The 23,499-nt window shown below is 41.1% G+C and overlaps 1 protein-coding gene across 4 annotated transcripts in view; it reads right to left on the bottom strand.

Moving 5' to 3' along the window:
• DDR2 (discoidin domain receptor tyrosine kinase 2) overlaps positions 1 to 23,499 on the bottom strand; it is a 152,971-nt gene that overhangs the window by 15,223 nt on the left and 114,249 nt on the right. For all 4 annotated transcript variants that reach the window (XM_081825232.1, XM_081825233.1, XM_081825231.1 and 1 more), the window contains 10 exons: positions 20,062 to 20,164; positions 18,401 to 18,632; positions 17,956 to 18,103; positions 17,468 to 17,573; positions 13,412 to 13,595; positions 9,551 to 9,794; positions 6,062 to 6,124; positions 5,137 to 5,267; positions 2,486 to 2,696; positions 623 to 846 (listed from right to left, as the gene is read on the bottom strand). In XM_081825232.1, the coding sequence (XP_081681358.1) occupies positions 623 to 846; positions 2,486 to 2,696; positions 5,137 to 5,267; positions 6,062 to 6,124; positions 9,551 to 9,794; positions 13,412 to 13,595; positions 17,468 to 17,573; positions 17,956 to 18,103; positions 18,401 to 18,632; positions 20,062 to 20,164 (1,646 nt within the window). The remainder of the gene's footprint in view (positions 1 to 622; positions 847 to 2,485; positions 2,697 to 5,136; positions 5,268 to 6,061; positions 6,125 to 9,550; positions 9,795 to 13,411; positions 13,596 to 17,467; positions 17,574 to 17,955; positions 18,104 to 18,400; positions 18,633 to 20,061; positions 20,165 to 23,499) is intronic.

Below are 23,499 nucleotides of genomic sequence, written 5' to 3' on the forward strand. Positions count from 1 at the left end.
AGATGGCACCGTTGAAGGGCTCCTGTTGCCACTTAAATCATGGCTTTGGATTCTCAGAAGGTTCACGTGACTGATGTAAGAGTGCAAAGTCACTGTGACATGGAGGGCGACTGGGAAGAGTGCTCCTCCTTATCTCAGTTGGCAATTCATTCCCTCGTGGCTGAGTCTGGGACTCAAGTCAGGGGCGAGGTTGTTTTTGACCACTTTACACATAACTCCCATGGAAAAGAGGAAAACAAAGTGGCTATCAAGTAGCAGGATGTTCTTGGACAGTTTATCAAAGATGATCACATTTTACGGGTCCCCACCCTCTGTAACCTATTGTAAAAAAAATTTGAAAATACTGAATGTTTTTCAGGATATCTGAAGTCTAGTGACTTGCTGGCTTTAAAAACTATACAGAAATCAGAAGACCCAGGAAGCTTTGTGAGCTCTTTCACAAAGATGAGGTGGACCCAATCCCAGCCTTCTAGAGGGCAAGGAAAGGAGAGATGAGTGAAGGAGACATTCTGGTATGAATCCACTTTGGAAGGGGCACTTTTATGCTCTTCTGGCTATTTTTATTCAACCACTATCTTTGGGATACCAAGAACTGGAGACCCCAAAAAAAGATTCAACTCACCTCCCCGAACTGGCCTTCTCCCAGCTTCTCCTTGAACGTTAGGAGTTTCCTGGGGAACTCTTCCACAGCCACATCTTTCCCTGAAAGCAGGTCCATGGTAACAGCAGGCACTGAGTAGGTGTTGCCTCCAGTCACCCCCTGCAGGTTCACAATGTCAGCCTCTGCGTAGTGGGGTGCTCCCTCGGGCCCGCTGGTCTGGGCCGGCTTCACAACGCCACTGCAGCCTGGGAAGACACCCGCAATGAGCCCGACTCCAAGGGGCATCTTTGGAGATCCTTCCAGGAAGAAAATCTGAGAGGAAGGCCAGGAATGCCCTGAAGACAGCCTATGCTACTGCATGCCATTCTCACTCAGAGAAGGGTCCCTCTAGAGACCCTTTCTTGTGGCCTTCGGAATGTGGAACATCATTTTCTCTCTTCTTCTTCTTAAACTACGTGATCATTAACAACCTCCTTGGCTAATCTTAGGGGAATTGTGGTGAAGCTAGAGGACAGTTTACGTTATATAAGGGCAGGAAGTTGGAAGACTTAATCGCGTATTTCTATAATTTTAAGACACCGTCATTGATTTAATAACCTATTTTAGGGATTAAATAACTTTCTGATGATCTAGTTTAAGATACATCCTTCCTTAAAAAAATTAAAATATGAGAGGGGAAATGTTTTAAGACTTTAGAAAATAGGTAAATTACTTTAGTTCAGCCTAGGAAATAAATTAGTTTACATCCTTTATTCTCGCTATCTCTGTAAAATTCCCTGAGTTCAATGTGCTCCTTCAATGTTTGCTATCCACTGAGTGATAAATACATGTGAGTTTCCTCTCTTCCTTTGAGAAGAGCCCTTGAAAAGCCTATGCGCTCCCAGTCAGTCCTGTCTACTTCTCCATCTGGCTCTCCCCTGAACACAAGTTCTTCTACTGACTTTGGTCACTCTTCAGTTGCTGACCTTCTGGAAAAGCTGCTCTGAGCCTCAGTGATGACCCCAGAGTCCCTTCTGATGTCATTCTGCAGCACTTTTTTGAAAAACACTGGATGTGAATCAATTGGCACTGCTTTACCAAAGCAATGCTTTTCTTGAAGAAAGGCAAGAAATATTTGCTGTCATAAAAGATCTTATATTATTCTAATAAATTTCCACCAAAGAGAAATAAACAAAAATTAGATAAACTCAGTTATCTTGAGGGCTAGAAAACTGGGAATTCCAGGATGTCTTTAGCTTCATTAATTTATTTTCTCCAGGTGAAATGCTAGCCCTGAATTTACTGCTAATGATGTTTGGTATTGGGTGAATAGCCTATCTGGGCCTCCTCATCTTCTTCCTATGGAAAATGAGGAGACCAGACTAGTTGGACTGCTTAGGTTCTTCTGGCGTTAACACTTTAGTGACACCCTTTATTTATTTTCTTTCTCTTCTGACCTGAGGGTCCCTTTAAACACCTACTATGTGATTAAACACCTGAGAAGCACTCAGATTAGGGTAGGAGCCATGGTAGATCAATCTAGAAAGACAGTGTGGACTTCTCAGGGAAATGTGGACTTCTCTCGATGAAAACCAGATTTGAGGGGCACCTGGGTGGCTCGGTTGGTTAAGCAACTGCCTTCGGCTCAGGTCATGATCCTGGAGTCCCGGGATCGAGTCCTGCATCGGGCTCCCTGCTCGGCAGGGAGTCTGCTTCTCCCTCTGACCCTCCTCCCTCTCATGCTCTCTGTCTCTCATTCTCTCTGTCTCAAATAAATAAATAAAATCTTTAAAAAAAAAAAGAAAGAAAGAAAACCAGATTTAGTTGAGTAGGAGCCAAGTGTCACACCTTCATAGTGCCTGTCAAGACATCTCCCTTCATTCTCTGCCACTGTGTCATCCTCACCTGACTCTTCCTCCCCTGGAGCAAACTCTGGGAGTTTTCGTATCAGCCTCGATGGCTCCTGGTAGTCAGGGCGAAGGGGAAAGATGCGATCGTAAGTGGAATTGGACTCCTGCTCACTTGGCGATGAGGAGCGGTTGTTGTTGAACATGCTGGACTCACTGGGCAGAGAAAGGCTGACTGTCATTTCATCATCCAGCATCCTCCGGGAAGCCTGAATGAGAAGGATGGGGAAGGCATGTTAGCACAAAGGGGATCATGGCTTCCTCCTCTTCTGAGACCCAGCTCTTCCACTCAGGTGAAATACCTCTCTATTACTCTTCAACTCTGCAAGCACAAGTGACAGGGATGCAGTCTGGCTCCACAAATGCCTGGGTCGTAGAAACTTAGAATAATCCTTCATTGACCCCCTAACTTCTGTGCTACCAACATTCATTAACTTTCATTGAAGCATGTATAAGCATTATTTACATGACACTATGAGAACCTATCAGTAGCCAATCAAAGATCTCAATCCTGCAGAGTTTTTAATGTTCTATTAAGTAGTGGGTTTTTGCAGACCTATCCCTTAATTGGTTTGATTTTGTGTAGACACATTAAAATGCTCATTCACTCAACAAATGTGCTGTAACATGATGGGTCAGTAGTCTACCTGATCACTCTGGCACTGTAGATTAGGGTAATATGCCCTCAATCCTGCATTTTTACTAACCAAAAATAAAATGGCTATAAAATGGGAAAGGAAATCCCTGGGGATACTGAGGTGAATTACACCCAATAAAAGAAGAAAAAGAATAAAATAACAAATTGTTTTGGCATCCTATCCAATGTGACCTGCCTGTTCCTTCCAAAGGAAAATGAATATATGTGACTATTTGGATTTGAACACGTAAAATGTCCCACTCCAACAAACACACTTTGGGTGCTCAATGGAGAGACTTAGATGTCTGCTTCATCCCCTGGACTGAAAAGTCCTTTATTGCAGTAACACCCCCAATACTGAGCACGGAACCCAGCACATAGTAGGTACTCAATAACAATGGGTTAACTCTCTCAAAGAAAAAATGTTAAGGACACTGCCAAAAGGATCCTACAAATAATGGTTAGTCTAAAGCTATTTTGAATAATGTTTCTTGGAATACATGTGTATGCTTAAGAGTTTTATACACACACACAGACACAAAACATACACACAAATCTGTCACCAGGAAAAAGTCCTGTGTCATTCCAGAGCATCTGGAGTTGTCTTACTAGGGTATACAGGGTAGAAAGAATTTCTTGAAGGACCAAGTTAAATATTTCAGGGCAAAATTGTTGCTCTCCCTTTTACTTGAAGGGTCTCCAATCCAACACTCCTCTTCCAGTCCGTGGACATATTCCCATTAGACTCCCAAGAAAGACCGAGAGAAATGTGGCAAATTCTGGCTCCAATAAAGAGAAAAATAGTTCATAGAGTATAGAACGCAGATTCCCTCTTCCCAGTTAAAACGCAGTCATAACAAAATACTCAATAAGACACACCTCAGCTTCAAGCCATCCCATGAACCTGCAGTCCACCAGCTTCTACTACCACCAGCACCCTTTGTTGCCCCTCACCCTGAATTTATACACCTAGTGTGTTCTGGCATTCTAGAAGAAAGGTCTTGAATTGCCTCACAGCTCAGAGCTTTTATAACCTCTCAGTCCACATCCATTTGAACTCATTGATCAGTGAAGATGTCCATGGCCAACTATAGAAACACTTAATCATCAGCAGACCCCAAGAGCATCAGATACTTAGCAGAAGTGCCCAGAGAATTGCTATCTAGCCTAAGAAACCAAGAAAAGTCATAGATATTCCATCTTTGCTGGGATATATATATTTGGAAGTTGACAAATTTCAAGACTGACAATTGGAATGAGCATAGAAAATAGGATATCAGTTGTATGATCTTGAGCAAATCACATTTTCTCAACAGAAAAAGAGTTAAATATAACTACTAGGCCCAGCTCACTGTTACTCAATGAGGTTCAAGTAAAATAATACACATGAAAAGAGGCCTTGCAGGTTGTCAAATGTTAGACAAATGTGTAAAATCTTATTCAAATAAGTTAGATTGGACAAAGCAAATCTGAGGAGGGACCCAGAAGGAGGCATAAGCATAACTTTCAAGTACATAAAGAAGTAGAAATAGGACTATGAAAAACTTGGCTTGGATATTAATGAGGCTAAATGTTTTTCTGCACCACACATGCACGTGTGTAAATAACAGAAGAAAAGGAACAACATTATCAGAAATTTTAGGTAGGTAGCAGTTGTGCATCTGTTAATTTTTTAAAAAAATACAGATGCCTGCACTCCCCTCCAAACCCAGTGGATCAAAACCTTCAACGGAGATGCTTGAGTTGAGATTCAATGTATTAGGAAGAGTTTTCTGGGTTTTTTAGGGAGGTTCCAAAATCCCCATTCCAAACATGAGAAAATGGACTTAGCTTATTCTTTTCTGACTCCCTTCAGCACCAAGCTTCACCACTCCCAGGCTTCTCAGTGGCCTCGGTTAACACTCTAAGCATTTATAAGTTCTTACAGTTTGCCTTTTCTCCTGAGGTAACAATGGCTTAGGCAAGGCAAATGGAGCAGGTTCCTATCTCATGACTACTCTGCACTTCCTCACCTTCTCCAGCATTTTCTGCCAGAACTGTCTCCAGAGGATGATGACAATGATGGCCAGGAGGATGAAGATGATGGCTACCAAGCAGCCAATCAGGATCCGGGTATTGCTGTCATCGACTTTAAGCATTGGATCTGCGACCAGGAAGAGAAAGATGGAGAACACCATCATCTCACAGGGCAAGGAAAAGCATGAGGTACTGGGCCAGAGACAGAAAGGTAGAACCTTTTCCTTCAGGATAATTCTGCAAGATGCCACCTTAACACTTCTGCTTAGTTTCGGTCTTGCTACTCTGGTATGACTTTGCTCCTCCATTGTACACACCTCCTCCTTGGGACCATAGCCTCCTCCTCCACATGTATCAGACTGGATAATGGAGACGTTTTCCTTTGGTCCCGAAATTTTGTTCCTTTATTACCACAGCCTAGATCTACTGGCTCATAATCACACTTCATGAAAAATAGGTGAAGAGTCCCTTTGGAGACACTTGATCATATGTGTTTCCCAGATTGCTGACTCGTATGGCCAGTGACCATCTGAAGCCCTGGATACACTTTAGCATATATCTCCAATTAGAGAGACTACCATTTTGTTTAATGGACTTCCATCCATTCATTGAGATCCCCACTATGGGTCTTACCTAGAAATGTCCCTTTCCTTGTTTCTGTTCCAAGCTACCCAAACTTCCATGAAGCAATTGGAACAACTCCAGACTCTGCTTTAGCTGAAGAGTCACATGAACCAGCAGTGAGGAGAGTGAGTTTGGGCCCTTTACTTCGGAGCCTCCCTTTCCAGAAACCCCTTCATCCAAAGCCAGCTGGTATAAAGCCTCCTACACAGACAGTCAGGCTCTTGCAAATTTCCACCCTTCTTCATCCTCTAGAAGGCCTCTTCAACTTTAACTTTTATAACTAGAAATCACACATACCATAGGTTGTGGGTGCCACAGGTGAGGTGGGCAGGGCCCCAGAGTTGTTGTACATTGCAGCATCTGTTACAAAACAAGCATGAGTCAGAGCCAGGGAGAAGACAGCTAAGTAGTGGTTTTTCTGGAGGTAGATTGTGACCTAGCACATTGTGAAATCAATCTAGTAGGTTGCCATCAGCCTTTCTTAAAAATAAAGTCATATAATATTCTAAATTTTAAAAATCACCATTCATCTAGACAGTAAGGGCAACTCTTCTTTTGTAAAATGTTTGTTTAAATGATACTAGGTGTCATGGTACAAAAAAAGTTTAAGAAAGAGTGGCTCAGTGGGCTGTGACCATGCATTATCATAAAGCATGCACAGGAAGTCAGACTCAAATTCAGGAAAATGTAGAGAACATGATGGGTAAGCAGGCATGGGACAGACATAGTGCTAAGAGGCTCTTTCTTTCAAGGAAATTAAGTTGTTTTCACTATGCTCATTGACCTAGCCCTTTAATTTATAAATCAAGCCTTCACCCTTATAGGTAGATTATTGATACTGGGGTGTCCTTTACTGTGATGTACAAGCTTCTAAAACTAGACCCCAAAAGCATATTTGCTAGATTGACGTTGGCAACTCATTCTCCCCTCTGATTTGTCTAACCAAGGAGGTCAGAATTAGAATATGCATTTCCCTTCAAGAAGCATGCTCTCCATAAGTCCTAATTTTTCTTCTTCTTAGCAATATTACACAAATTGGGAGGTTTCTAGCATCTACATGTACTTTTCTGCGTTGAGTCCTCAGGCTCCAATGGAAATGAACATTGTCATGATATCAGATTTAAAACTCAAGAGATTCCCAGGAGTCAAAAACTGTAGTCCTTAGCTGCAATTGGTTATAACAGGGTAAGTATACTAATTACTCTGCCAAGAGAATAGAATCCCTGAGGATGGATGGGAATCTGTGGTCTTCCAGTTAACACAGTGTAATGACACTGTTTTTGAACATCTAAATAATCTCTACTCTTAATAAATACTTCATATAAAATAATCAATCCATTTATTCTTAAATTAAATCTTTATAACAGAAGGCAGTGAGGCGCCAAACCTGTTTTTCTAAACAGATGTTCTATTTCCTTATCAGTACATCTTAGTGAGCAAAACATCTTGAAATTCTCTTCTTTTAAAAATTAAATCGGGGGGCTCCTGGGTGGCTCAGTCGTTAAGCGTCTGCCTTCAGCTCAGGTCATGACCCCAGGGTCCTGGGATCGAGCCCCGCATCGGGCTCCCTGCTCCGCGGGAAGCCTGCTTCTCCCTCTCCCTCTCCCCCTGCTTGTGATCCTGCTCTCACTGTGTCTCTCTCTGTCAAATAAATAAATAAAATCTTAAAAAAAAAAAATTAAATCAGGGGAGCCTGGGTGGTTCAGTCAGGTAAGCGTCCAACTCTTGATTTCGGCTCAGGTCATGATCTCAGGGTCAGGGATCAAGTCCCATGTTGGGCTCCACGCTCAGCATGGAGTCTGCTTGTCCCCTTCCCTCTGCTCATCTCTCTCTCTCATAAATAAATAAAATATTAAAATAAATAAATAAATAAAAACTTTAAAAAATAAAAGTTAAGCCAGGAAGCATGGGGTCTTTGCTTTATCTTCACATTAGTCTCTCCTCCTATCTTCCCTTATTTTTCGCCTATATTTCTTGACCAGGTCCAGTGCAAGGCTCACTCTTTTGACTCTGTTAAAAAGCCACTCTCTACTGACCTCTCTCTTGATCACTTATTGTTGGTATCACTTGGAGCATCTTTTGGAAAATCGCTGTGTGGGTTTTGTACCCCATCTACATTGCAGTGGTATAGACAATGTCCTAAATGCCTTTTAACTTTTCAGGACTCAGCACAATCCCTACTGTCCAGTTTGTGGTCTCTAAGCACCATTCTCCACTAAAAGGAACCACAACTGCTTAAGGAAATGGTTGGCTTCATATTTGGAACAAAACGTTCAAAAAGAACTTGGGTAATTTTGTTCTTCCAGAAAATAAGACATTTATCAAAGGCTTATAGGGTCAGATCCAAAGAACACAGAGCCAGCTTAAAGGTGTGTGCTCTGGTCAAATGCAAGACAATGTGAGCATCAGAAAGAATTAATAATTGCAATTGATTAAACATATTGAATTTATTTTAAAAAAGCAATGAGTCCGTAATGATACTAAAAAGCAAAACAAGTATGAAAAACAAAAACAAAACTCATTAGACATTACTGAAGGTTCCTAGGGCATCAACTCTGAAAACTGATGAAGGGAAAAAAATTAATCATGTATCCTGCCCTTCCAATGTGAACTGTATCTCAGAGTAAGCAAGTTCATGTAGTCAGAAGAAATTCAGCTGATAAATGCAGAAGGAATGCAAGAATTAGAAAAATCACCATTTAGCAATCCCTAATGAAATAAGTAATTCAAGCAGTGGTCACCAGTTTGTGGGGATAACCTGAGCCCAGAAATCAACCTTAGCATCACTAAAGGTGAAAGAATCTAACACTACATCCCCATGATGAGGTTCAACAGCATTATCTATGATGAGGTTCAAAGGACACAGCTAAATTAAATGTATTAAAATTAATGTCACTTGTTTTCAACAACAAAAAAGGACACAGCGTTATCTATCAAAATTCTTGACAAAAATAAATATTGAACTTGAATCAAAGTAGCCTGTAGATATAACTGCCAGTCTACAGGAATGACAAAAGATACAAGCTCTAGAAAATGACATCACAAAAAGCAATCAGGCAAACCAGAACAGATTTTTTTTTTTAAAGGACTCTTTTATATTAAAAGAGACACTTAGGAATATAATAAAGGAAATCCCCCAAGAGGGCCTTATTTGGATCCGAATTTGATCAAGCCAACTGTATGGACAATATTAGACAATGAGGGATACTTGAATGTGGGCAGCCTATTAGATAATATTAAGGAATTACTTATTAACAAATGGTGTTAGATGTTAAAATGCTTTATGCTTATAAGGCATGATGCTTATAAAGAAGACGTTATTTTCTTAGATGTATTCTCAAGCTTTTAGTAATGAAATCAAATAATGTCTCAAATTTGCTTAAAATACTACAGTGAAAAGGGAGAAATATATAAAACAAGATTGGCACATCATCAGTGGTTAGTAAGGCTGAGAGACTGACAAGGGTTCATTGTTCTCTACTTTTGTATATATTTAGAAATTTTCATTTAAATATTTTAATAGTGTGCTTCCCCTTAACTGGCTTAATTTATACCGTTTTAACTCATTGTGCTCTCATGTTTTAATCCTTTATTTTACATGCCTTTTAAACAAATACGTGAGAGCCCAGTAAATATTCTAGTCGTGCGGAAGATTCCTCTATCCACCAATGAGAAACCACCGTGCAACCCTCTTCCTCAGATACCCGCCAATGAGCAGCTCCAGCATGCACCTGCCTCCTTCACCACCCTGCTCCCACTTCCACAGGAGGCCCCCCGGCTCCCAACCTGATTGGAAGGTGATCTCACTGAACATCATCCAGGTGTCAGCAAAGTGGTATTGGCACTTGATGGCGCTGGCCATGCGGTGGTGGAGGGGCACGGTGACGAACCGAGCACTGGGGTTGACGTCGTCCAGGACGAGGGGGAAGGACACGGAGTTCGGTTCCCACTCATTGGCCTCCGAGCGGAAGTAGCACTGCACCTCCTTAAAAATCTTCACACCTTTGGCAAACATGTTGTTGCAGTGGACCTGGCAGAGAAGGAGGCATGTGAGGGACAGGCTGACACCCAAAAGTGGCACGGGGACACAGGGCAACCTAACCTGGTAAAATCTCCCCTCTGCCCATTTCTCTGAGCCCCGCACTTGGTGAATAGTTGCTCTGCAGTCTCTTGGACTTGCCTTTCCATCTTCTTCACAGCGGCCGTGATACGTTGGTCTGACCCTCTAAAACCGGGGCGGTTCCCCCAGTCCCCTCTCTGCAACTGTGTGTCCCCAGCCACCTCATTTCCTGTCGCCTCATCAGTTAAGTGAGGGCTGGACCAGCATCCTCTCGGGGGCCTTCCATGCCCTTAACACTCCCACATCTCTAACCCTCCCCAACACACTGTCTGTCCACCCGGAAGCAAGCTATTCTGGACTGAGGTAAGGGGACGTCTTCCCTCCTCGTTCCTCCCAGGTATGCGCTAAAGCCCGTCTACTCCTTCCAACAGGTTTAGTTGAGAAACCTGAACTCACACACATTCCAAAACAATTTCATCTTTCTCTTTAGAAATCTCATTTCAGGGGCCGTGTATTAGCATGTTTTAGCCAGAGACACAAGACTTAATAATCTGTCTTAATGAATTTCAGTTTAGGTCAAGCCCTTCTGATGAGGGCATGGAATCTTCCTTAGGGATATTTTCTGAGATGAGAAAAGAAGGTCTTTCGGAAAGTAGCTTGCATCCTCTTGCCTGCGGCCCTGACTCTTTCACCAGGATATTTGTATGGCTTTTAAAAGGGTCATAAGAGTGCTCGCTTCGGCAGCACATATACTAAAAGGGTCATAAGAAACAAAGAACCCACAACAGTCATCTGGAGCACCTTGGTGTGTTCAACATCCTTCAAAAATGGAATGTACATATTTGTAACTAGGTCAGGTCCCTGGTGGTAGTTCACTCACATTTCCTCTGGCTCAGTTGTACGTGGAAAATGGAGCTTCACTGGTCACTAGCCCCTGAATTAAAAGACCTCATAGGTTGGAAAAGCCTCATTGCCATTCTGGGAACATATTTGCTATTTGAATTTTAATGTCTTGCTTAGGCCCTGCATTGTAACCCTCCAACTGTCTTTGATACCCTCCTCTGCTTTCTGGATGGCAACTAACAGGACTACTGTTGAGAATTTATGTTTAGCTGAAGAAACAGCAGCAGTGGGTGTAGAAATGTTGTGATCGAAGAAATGAGCAGAAATACTCTGAAAGAATAGAATAAAATCACCTACTCTGACTCTCTATTTCTTAATGAGCTAGTGCCCAGGTAGGTGTGACCTGCCTATGGCCCGTCAACAACAGAATGGAGTCTAGAACCCTAGATTCCTAGTCCAATGCTCATGCAAGTACCACGCCACACAGAAATGGAGCAAGTTGCCTTAACTTCTCCATTTGGATTTTCCTGTAAATAGTTCTAACGATGAAAACATCTATTAGTATCTTCCTTGGGATGAATTAACCATTCCGGTTTACTGAGCACAAGTCAATGGAGCAAGGCTAAGAAAAAAAAATCCAAAAAATACCATCTAGAGCTTCAGTAGATTTTTCAGATTTTTTTGCAATCTGCAAAGTGTTGGATAAGTAGCCTGTGGGGGAGGTAGTAATCTCTCCTACAGATGTTTTGGGAATTCTCCTGGAATGCAAATAAATAGTATAGAATTTCATTCCCCTGTGGATTTACATATTTATTTAATAAATACATTTTAAAAGGACATTAATATATTTCAATAGAATATTTTGACTGTATTTAAGGGGTGGGGGGAATCACAGTAATTTGCCTAGAAACCAATAACTACTTTCTAGAAGATATTAAGGACCTGAAAGTTATCTTTTATTTTTTTTGTCTCAGAAAAATTAAAATATGCTACAAACTTGTTTGGCCTCAAGAGGACTGGCCCTAAGATAGCTCTTAGAAGCTTCTTGCACCTACTTACTGCACAATATGCTTTTGAATAATTCTGACCTGTGATAAACTAATTAAACAGGAGCTACGGGGGACTCAGGAAGATCAAAGTCTATTGACTAAATATTATAACTTTGTGGAGAGCTTAAAATACATTTTATTATTTATGAGACTAAAAATTATCCCAATGGTATATTTTTGTGAGTTGAGATACTTGTTCATAGGTTCATGTGGATATCTCACTATTCGGCAATAGAAATAAATTTTCCTTGGAGGTATATTTTTGTCACTATGCATATTCCCCTCCTCCCTCCAGAAAACCCTGTGAAGAATAATGTGTCACACACAACTGCACACACTTATGTTTTACAACCTGCCAAGGAGCCATCCTTGAACAATATACAGGCAGATGGGCATGTGTTGATCCTTCTGTTCTCATCCTAAATGTTTGTTCATTTAACTAATAGCTATTAATCCAGTTAGGAGATATTATCACATTAACATGTGAAGGTAATATAATAGACATGGATTTCCTCTTTGGCTCCAAGTTTGTGCCAAGACTAACAAATTTTGATTTACTAGGGACCCTTAATGATAACACACATTTCATTCTTCTGGGTCCTCATCTCATCCTACATACCTCCTTTTGCAAATAAATAGTGCCTTCCTCCACTGAACTGCAAATCATCCCAAGGGGATTTAGATAGAGGCAGCATCACCAATTTGTTGGCCATTAATATTCTGTACCCATCTATGAATAGGGAAAATAACAGATAAACAGGGATCCATGTGTGAGGTCAAATTCACTTGCCCACTCTCTTGGGCCTCATATTGGAGTCCTCTCATGCTCCTCAATAAACCAGTAAGAGTTATATATGAACCACAAATACTTCAGGGGTCTCCTTTACATTCAACAAAGGACTTTCTACTGTTAAGCCCCAGTTTTCCTCAAGCTTAGAGTTCAAGTTGGAGGAACCTGAAATATAGTAGGACAACCAGACAGATGTGCTGTTGCAATAGATAAGGAAACAAAGAACTCTGGAAACAGAAGAGTGCAGAGCCTTCTATCAAGATTTTCAGTGCCCAGGGGAGGAAGAAACAGGGTAGGTGTGGAAAGTGATTCCAAAGAAAAAATACAAATTCTCAATTTTCCAATTTCCAAAGAATTTCTCAATTCCTCCATTGAGAATTAGGGTGGCAATGAGCCAGCCTTACTGATAAAAGGATGTCCCTGGGGAGCACTGGGCAGGACCATAAAATGATTTCCATGGGCCCTATTTACTTTTGCTTTTGTGAGCCCCTCCCTCCATAAAAAAAATTAAAATTGTATTTTAAAACCATGTCGTTAAACAGATGAAAATGATGTTTGACCCTAAAAGTTCTTTTTTCCCCCTGATGTTAAAAGAAGTTAGGTCTTCAAAGTATTGTGGGCTCTAGACACTGGACCCACTGTGCCTGATGGTATGTAGACTCTAATGTTGGAACAATAACAGAAAACATTGAGAAACAGTGACCTAGTCTAACCCCCTTATTTACAAATGAAGCAAGAAGCCCAGAGATGAAGTGACTTGGAAACGCATGTAGCTTGTTAGTGGCAAAATACCGATTTGAATTCAGTTCTGCTGACACCACCCAAGGTTCTTTCCAGCATGCCTTTTCACTACACCATTATCTTGGCTTCCTTGGACACGTTCCACCACACCTAACACCACTGACCTTCATGGTGGTGAAATTCCTGATGCGGTCAAATTCAAACATGATCTCGATGTAACCACTGGGGGCACTTTCATTCCTCCAGCCAACATAGTCATAGCCCGGCCACACATGGTATTCGTGGGTCTGAGTGAAGTCGTCCAGGCCAGACACCCCATCTGTCAGCTGGCCCAACCCTTCAGTCATGCTGCTCAGGCCAAGGGAAGAGAAGGGAAAGGGAGAGAGGAACCTGGAATTAATCGCACATTCACAGAAGAGCTTTTATTCCCAGCTTCTTTACCCCGGGTTTTGTAAGAGTTGATTATCTTGAAGGTCGAAGGATTATGAAAAATCCAGTATATTTTATAGTATTGATGCATGTATCCTGGCATCAATGGAGAACAAAGAATTTCATATAAATGAATTTTACAAAATACTCAATGCTTACTCCTTTAGTAGCAAAGCTTTTAAACAATCTTTTATCATTTTATAAGAAAAGCTTTCTATAATCTATTGTATCCTTACCTATTCTTGTATACTGAATATAATATGTTTTTATATAATAATTCAGTATTATCAAATGCATTTGATTAATTAATTCATTAACGAGTAAATGAATGGATGGACGGATGCATAGAATGAACACTATAGTAGATACAGCACTTGACCATCACTCAGTAAATAGTCCCAGAGCTTGTTGGAAATTTTTCTGATTCTCCTTTGACTGTGTGTTATGATTTTTCAGTGAGTCAATTCCAGAGAAGCCAGTCATGCCCTCTTCTACCCCACATCCAACAACCCAATTTGATGTCAAACTAAAGGGAGGAAAAAAGTAATCAGTGGCAAATTTAAATACTAATTTATATGTAATTTTAATTAGATTTGTAGAATACTAGATTCATGGAATAAAATGCATGAATTACATGAGGGTCTCAGGCATTGGATTTAGTCTTGTTTTCTAGCTTGGCAGGCTTTCCACTTCTGATTGTAAGGCTCTTCTTGATTGGTATATGGGATGATTGTGTATTTATGTTAATTTGGCTATTTCTTTTTGGATTTCTATTCTATTTGGCTTCTTTTTATGGAGACACAGAGCAAGAACTCTCCACTGGGACTTCTCTCTTCCTAAGCTCTGCATTTCAAGCTCTAAACTCTAAGTCAGGAGTCTCCCAAATGAAGAGATTGGGATACTCACCCTCAAGCAATAATACATGTGCCCTTTGAGGTAATGTAAAAAGTTATCAATTCACAAAAAAAAAAAATAATTGAGTGATTATGCCAGTCTTACAGAAACACTTTTAAATTTATTTGTTCATTGACAAATGTTTGGCAAATTATAAAATTTGACTGGCCTTATCCACAGTGACCAGAGCCTGGATCTCCCTTCCAAGGATTTGCCATCTTTTTCTTCTCTCTACAGATCAGAAGGCTAGGAGAACATAAGTTTACTTGCAATAAATATATTTCCCATTGTCCCCAGAACAATAAATCCCCATGAAACTTATGAAAAGCAACACAAATGAAAAGTTAATTTCTTTTAGTCAAAATTAAATCAAATGGGGATGGGTAAGGACAAAAACTTCCCCCAGTTTACTTCATATCTTTTAGAATTGTTAGAATTACTATAACAAGCATGTACTACTTCTGTAATTTTTTTAGTTAAAAAAATAACTTTTGCTACTAAAACTATCTATTCCCAAGACTCTGAATCAGGTACTTATACCTCATAATTCAGGCACACTCCAAAGAGATAACCCCACTACCTCAGTTACCAAGTGGCAGGTGATAGTGTCGAAATCTCTGCAATTATTCTTGACCTTTCCTCTGTTACCAGTACCTGCCTTATTTATCCATTTGAATATCCTGCCAGTCCCTTAAATTTATATCCCAAACTAAATCCATCACTATCTCTTTCTAAACTAAATCTTTCACCTAAGTTTCCCATTCCTGCCCATTATATTCTCTTTCATGCTCAGTGGCTCATTGAAAGTGCCTGGCACACCATATGTACCAAAATAGGACTGTTGATGAATAAATGCCATCCCCAAGGTTTCATCTACCTCTTTTACTCATTTACACCCAATCAGATTGCAAATGGTCCCTACGTGAATGTCTCCTCCTCCCGTTTTGGCCTTGGTCCTTCATTCTTTTCATCGGACAGAGATTGCAATTAGAAAATGTCCCTCATCACCTCTTCTTATCACTCACATCTAACCTTTGCAAGCTGCTTGATTAATCTGTCTAAAGCACAGTTCCAATCTTGTCCTTCCCCAGCTTTAAAAATCTTCAATGACTTGTTCTGTTGATGATTATGTTGATGAAGAAAAAACAACTCCTCCTCCTGGCCCTGACATTCAAGTTCCTCCAAAATATGACGTCATCTTTCCAATCATGCTTTTCATCTACTATTTTGCTACATAAGTATGACTGGTGGTTAACTAAATGACTGATCTTTAGCAGTCATTCCCCTAAACTTTACAGTGTGATTCTTTTGTCATTATGCTATTCACTCTGCCTCAAATGCCATTTCAAGATTCTTTACCTGTGAAAGTTCCACCCATCGTTTGGGGCCCACTTCAGTCCATCATGTCTTTTCTGGTTTTCCAAATCAGATAAAAACTTACATGTATTTAGCACTTTACCTTTACAAAATGCTTTTCTTATACATTTTTATCACTTAAGCAAACGGAAGTAACTTTGATGACATGAATCCAGGTGTTTTCACTCCCAGTGCTGTGCTTTCCTACCCTAGCTTACTCTTTCCTTTGAACCCCAGAGCACTCATAAGATTTCTCTTACCCTTATGCTTGTATCACAGTAATTTGTATCCTGGTTTAGTCCCCATTCCTAACTGTGAGCTTCTTAAAGGTAGGACCCAGGACTTCTTTATATTTTTGAATACCTACCAAGTCTGGCCAAATTCACTGTAGGTAGCAACAGTGGATTAGCAAAGATTTATTAACCTAAAATGAATTCAACTGATCTCTGATTTTCTCTATGCCTTGAATAAATGCTGGTTAGGGAGCAGCTGAGTGAAATGATGCCCAGACAATTTAAGTGAACGGGGAGCAACAGTGACTAAGCAGATGGAAAGGAAGTAGCTGGAAATCGACTACTAGATGAGTCAGGTCTTCACTTAGGGGATGGCAGCTGGGGGGGTGGGGGGCAGGAGTTTATTCTTTACACTTAAAACAATGGAAGTGCTGTAATCCCTCACTCCTCTTCCTGAGACTAATTTCATCCTCTGTCAACCATTAGAAACCTCTATCATCTAGTCTGAACATAACCTCTCTCCCAGGCTCAATCTTTGCAGACAAAGACCAAGCTAAGAGAGAGAAGAGTGTCAAAGTGGACTAGAAGAATGGCAAGGCTCAGGGTGAAGTGAGATAGGTAGGAACATCTCTCATCCAACCCTAAATTCCTACTGTGTCTGATCAGTTTCCTCCACCATGGCCCATTTAAGGACTACCCACTGGCCCTTTCTGCTGCTCCCAGCTCGAGTTTCTGCTATAGTCAGGCCATTCCTGTCCTCAGCCCTGTTCCCTTTCCTCTGCTCCCTTCTACCTGCCTCCTCTACTCTAAATCATATCATCCTAGAAACTCTCCTTGTTTATCATAAACCTTACGAGTCTCCTTTCCACGACTGCCAAAGCATTTACATATATGGGGTTCATTCTTCCTGAACTTCTTGACCTGTCCAATTTAGTATACTTATAACTTCAATTCTTCTGGTCCTTTGTCTCCATAAGTAGGCCATTATTTGTGTTAGACCATATTTCCTGTTTTAAGGGTCAAAAAAATTATGGCTACCATACTTAGAACTATACCACAATTTCAGCTCTTGTTTTGTGTAATTTATTGTTTCCCCTGTCTTCCCAAACATAGGATCTAAGTTCCTTGCAAATAAAGAATCCCTATTTTACTTCATCTACATTATTTCAACAATGCCTAACACAGGGTCTAAATAAACACCAGTTGGTTGACTGGTTGATTAATTATTAATCCCAAGCCAAACTAAAATATTATTCTCTTCTAGTGGCCACTTTCCCATTCTGATGACCAAAGTTTCCCAGAATTTACCTGTACCCAACAGCTCCATCATAGACGGAATCATTCAGGTAAATGATGGAGCCTCCAGGGAGTACAAACTGCTGTCCAGCTGGAGCATTGTAAGACACCAAGCCATCTGCCAAAGGAAACACAGATATGTCAGTGCCTTAGGAAGGAGAGGCAACTACTGCTCAGACCAACTATCCCAGGGAGCCACACGAGACTTCAAGGGTGCAATCTTGTTCAGCGTGTCTGCACAGGACTCAATCTGGGCACAAAGGGAGCACCAACAAGGAGCACTCCTCAGTGGCAGTCAGTGAAATGACTCAGAATGCATCATTTAGTGTATAGAGCACCAAGCCTTGGTGGAGGAACAATGTCCTTTCTTGACTCTAACCTAGAGGGAATCGCTTCACTCCAGAGATTACTAATCCCATACCTTTCTGACTTGTCTGCCTTTATTTTCCAGGGGTTGGGGTTTTTAATAAGGTCTATAAGCTTTCTCTCTGGAGACCTACCTAGCCAGACACAGCCATAAAGCTCCACCCGCATGCACACATTCATGGAGTGGTCAGTGACTGGAATGAAGCGGACAAATCTGGCCACGATGGGTGGCTCCAAGTCCTTTAGGAAAATGTCATAGGGGTTACTATTCCCATCCAGCACCTGAGAAGAGAGAAGAGAAAGAGCGGGAAGATGCCTCATATGAGGTTATGCTGACTTTTCCTCATCACCCCTTTCATGGACCCTCTCTTTTGAATTGAAGGAGCAGAATGTATCCTTTCAGCTTTCTCAGCAGCCTTGCTATTCCTCCCGGTCCCCCCACCCTGCCCTCCCTCATCTTCAGTCACACATTGACAAGGGCATGCACATACCTATAAGACAGCCTGTGTACTTCCTCTTCTAGCCTAAGTCAAAATATGGTCCTGGACATCTCAGGGTCTGGATGTCTCTTCTTCCTACCTGTTTCCCATGCCGGTTCCGCCAAGAGATCCAGCGAGTGCCATCCCGACTGTAATTGATCTTGTACATGGGGGCAAACTCAATGCCATGGCCCCCAGCATGGCGCCCTTGGGTCCCCACCAGAGTGATAAAGTGCAGGGTGTGCAAGTCAATCTGTAGGAACTCCTTCAGGTCATCGGGTTCCACTGGAACCTCAGGGCACCAGGCTCCATCCCCTTCTTCTGAATCCAGCCTTGAGACATGGGGTTGGAGAGACAGAGAGGAACCATGACGCTAGAGTTATTTACCAATCCACAGCAAGAAGCTGCCCCATCCTGAGGGGAGAGAGCAGGCTGGGACCCCACTCTGAAAAGACTCTTCGGGTCTCCCCTCTGGCCTGACTGCCACCACCTGTGGTCAGTCCCCTGTCTCCAGGGCACTATGAAACCCAGAGAGACACTTACCACCAGGGCCTAGAGGCCTTCAGATCAGATGTAGTCTTTATTTCACATCCTGATTTAAAGACCTCAAGGGAAGTGAAACCCGTTCTACCCTATATTACCCCATGAGTCATTTTACCAGCCCTTTCCACTTTCAGTCCCAGCAGAACAAGGGTGGCCACCCCTTGCTTGGATATGAAGCTATACGAAGGAGGAAAGAGGGATCATAAGATCACCAGTGTGGGCTATGTAATGCAGTGGAATTTTAACCAACAGGATGGGCATGGCAGCCCAGCAAAAAGCCATGGGAACCCATGATGAGAGTGAGGGGTAGGAGTGCATTAGGGGAGTAGTAAATAATCTGGTTTCATTTTATTACCTCCAAGCTGAGCTACCAGTGAGCAAAATTGTGAAATCAGTATAAGGCTTATTTTGGGAGCCTCTTACCACTTTCCCTCTTCCCTAGAATGTGCCTTTTCTCACAGATGTCACCTATTCATTGCTGTTCTCGTCCAACCCCACCAACCATCACTCTCACCTTTCACATACTAAGAAATTATGGGGAAGATTTACTAAGGCTGCTTTTCTTATGGGTGATTCCATCTTAACAGAAATCAATACTTTACAACAAAAGAATTAGATTCCAGGAGGAGGAGGATTATGCCCTCACAAGCAGAGTAGTTTTTGACACAGGGGTTCACTGCTTTAGAGGACCCCTGCAATTAGGCCACTAGGAACCCACCATACTCTTTATGGATGAGGATGACCCTTCTATGAGGTATCGTTGAGAGAAGGGAAGAATTTATTGGAGGCCTCAGTATATGCTTAAAGCCTTGATGCTTTGCACTGTGAGTGATGTTTCACAGACACCCACTAAGAAGAGGACCGGGTCTCCTAGCTCCCAGTGTCCTACCTCATCTGCACCTCCCTACCTACCACTGTCGCCAGCTTCCTGCAGTTGCTCATAGCGAGAAGGTGAGTAAAGCAAACCCATTGCACATCAATGAACCCATCTGTTGTGGGCAGTGCCGCGCAAGGCCCTGTGACTAGGATGGGGTTGCCAGACCAGCACATGGTGCCCAGCCCTGAATTCTCTTCCTGAAAACATACAGGACAGGTGCACTTGATGTCCTTCCCTCACGCCTACAGCTCCCACCAAATACCACCCTTCTTCCCCAGTCCCTTGAGTCAGAAAATGGATCCAACCCAGGACTCAGGCTTTCTTGGGGTATCCAACCTCACCTTCCATATTTGGCAGCTGTGGATTCTGACCACTGACTGGAAGCTGTGATGTCCTCATCTGGAATGTGGCCTCCTGACATTCCCAGAGGATAGCGGCATATGGCTGGACCAAGAGAAACCAAAGAAAAATAGAGAGGAAATACTTTTCTTTTTATTTCCAAAGATTCCCTGCCCCTTGTAGGAATAACATAATTGATTATTGGACAGGGAAACAGAGGACTTAAGTTTTCCAAAGTCTTTCTATGACCCCAGTTTGATCACCCTGACTCAGCCTTTTCTCCCTGGCCCTGCCTCCAAACTTACTAGCATCCAATCCCTTGAGCACTGACCTTCAGCCACACCTATCTTTTGGTCCAAAATTTGACAAGTAATGTAATATAATGCAGTGTGCTGATTTATCCTTTTATTTGGTAATAAGCCCATGGCCCATCCCCATTCCCCTCTTAGCAGATGTGCACTTCTAATCAGTTTCCCAACTGTGCTGAATCATCCTCACAGTCACCAGGTACCACCTGTGACCCAAAACATTCTTTTTTCTAGGTAGCTGATTGCACAAAATTATGGCACAAAGCCAACAAACTCTCCTATGAAGGGACTGAACACCCAGCTTTGGCCCCCATCAGCACCATGTTTTGGCCTCTGGCTAAAAATAATAGCCTCTGAGAAGGATTTCCACCTCTAGCCAAGACAGAGTAGCAGGAACCAGACTTACTCTCCTGGGTGAAACAACCAAAAAAATGAACAAAGTATACAAAAGACTGGGTTTCAATACAACGAATATCAGACAACAAAGGACGGGGAACAAAAAAGATGAGTCCTACAGTGGCACCAGCTTACGGCTGTGACAGAGTCAGGCTGTAGCACAGTGAGTGAGAACTCAGACAGCGTCTAAAGGATTCCCCAAATCAAGGAGACAAAGAGAAGAGTATGGAGAGGCCACAGGGATCTAGGGTTCCCAGAGAAATACAGGATTCCTAGTTAAATTTTAATTTCAGATAAATAATGAGTCATTTTTTAGTGTAAACATGTACGATGCAATTTTAAAAGTAGCAGGTGTGTAAAGAAGAGAACTAGAACCTCTAAGTGAGAAAAAAATCAATCAATTGAAACTGATTCAGAACTTATATAGAAGTTAGAATTTAAGAGGACTATTAAAACAGTTATAACTATATTGTACATGTTCAAAAATACAAGGTCAGCCACTGTGGGAAACAGTGTGGAGGTTCCTCAAAAAATTTAAAAAATAATTACCATATGATCCAGTAATTCTACTACTGGGTATTTACCCAAAGAATATACACACACTAATTTGAAGAGATACATGCACCCATATGTTTATTGCAGCATTTCTTACAATAGACAAGATATGAAAGCAGCCCAAGTGTCCATCGACTGATGAATGGCTAAAGAAGAAGTGTTGAAATATTACTCAGCCATAAAAAGAATGCACTTGCGACAACATGGATGGACCTAGAGGGTATAATGCTAAGTGAAATAAGTCAGAGAAAAGCAAATACCATACGATTTCACTCGTATGTGGAATTTAAGAAACAAAACAAATGAACAAACAAATCTTAGAGAGAGAGACAAACAAATAAAAAGTCTCTTAAATGCAGAGAACAAACTGGTGGTTGCCAGAGGGGAGGCAGGTGGGGAAGATGGGTGAAACAGATTAAAAGGATCAAGAGTACACTTATCTTGATGAGCATTGAGAAATGTTGAATTGTTGGATCATTATATTGCACATCTGAAACTAATATAACACTGTATGTAATTATACTTGAAAAAAAATAATAACAGAAAAATAAAAATATAAGGAGAGCTATAGGTGATATAGAAAGGATATATATCAAACTTGACTGTGTGAGAAAATGCACTGGATAAGATTAAAGGAAGATCACACATTAAAGAAAAGATTGGTGAACTTAAAGACAGCAATAGAAATTATCCAAAATGAAACTGACAGAAATTGATCAAAAAAAATCAATCAATCAACAAAAAAATAGAATATTAGTAAGTTCTGGAACAATTTCAAACATCCTGATACACATGTAAATGGATTCCTTAAAGAAGAGAAGAGAGGGGGGTGCCTGGGTGGCTCAGTTGTTAAGCGTCTGCCTTTGGCTCAGGTCATGATCCCAGGGTCCTGGGATCGAGCCCCGCATCGGGCTCCCTGCTCTGCGGAGAGCCTGCTTCTCCCTCTCCCACTCCCCCTGCTTGTGTTCCTTCTCTCACTGTGTCTCTCTCTGTCAAATAAATAAATAAAACCTTTAAAAAAAAAAAAAAAAGAAGAGAAGAGAGGAAGACAAAAAAAGTATTTGAATAAAACATGGTGGAAATTTTTTTCTAATTTGATGAAACTATAAACCCAAGAAGCTCAATGACCTGAAGCACAAGAAACATGAAGAAAATTACACTGGAGTACATCATAATCCAACTGCTTAAAACAGGTGATAAGGAGAAAAGTTTTTAAGCAGCTAGAGGAAAAGAACACATTATGAACAGAGGACCAAAGATAAAAATGACAGCAAATGTCCCATTGGAAACGGTAATTACATAGTAAATATGTAAGATGAGTTTTAATGTTATTTACATCTCTTTAAATGGTAATTGACTATTTAAACAAAAACAGTAACAATATACTGTGGGGTTTATAATATACATAAAAATAAAATACATGAAAACAATAGCAGAAGGGCTGAAAAGGGAAAAAATGAAAGTTATCCTGTTGGAAGATTTTTATATGTGAAGGGATATAATATCACTTAAAGATAGACTTTATTTAATTAAAGATGTACATGACAAATCCTAAAGCAAGCACCAAAATAAAATTTTCAAAAAGATTTATAGCTAATAAGTCAACAAGAGATAAAATAGAATAAAAAAATTCAATTCACTGAAAAGAAGGCAGAATTTATAAATTACAAGGATGAAAAAAGATATACCATGAAAACTTTATTTTTTTAAAAAAAATTTTATTTATGTATTTGACAGAGAAAGACAGAAAGAGAGAGGGAACACAAGCCGGGGAAGTGGGAGAGGGAGAAGCAGGCTTCCCGCTGAGCAGGGAGCCCGATGTGGGGCTCAATCCCAGGACCCTGGGATCATGACCTGAGCTGAAGGCAGACACTTAATGACTGAGCCACCCAGGAGCCCCAAAAACTTTATTTAAAAAAAAAAGCTGGATCACAGCTTTGTAATATAGCTTGAAATCGGGCAACGTGATGCCCCCAGCTTTGTTCTTTTTCAACATTTCCTTGGCGATTTGGGGTCTTTTCTGATTCCATACAAATTTTAGGATTGTTTGTTCCAGCACTTTGAAAAATGTCATTGGAATTTTGATCGGGATGGCATTGAAGGTATAGATTGCTCTGGGTAGCATAGACATTTTAACAATGTTTATTCTTCCGATCCATGAGCATGGAATATTTTTCCATC

The sequence above is a fragment of the Leptonychotes weddellii genome, chromosome 6 (genome assembly GCF_054177405.1).
Source record: "Leptonychotes weddellii isolate Sample4059 chromosome 6, ASM5417740v2, whole genome shotgun sequence".
Taxonomy (NCBI): Eukaryota; Metazoa; Chordata; class Mammalia; order Carnivora; family Phocidae; genus Leptonychotes; species Leptonychotes weddellii.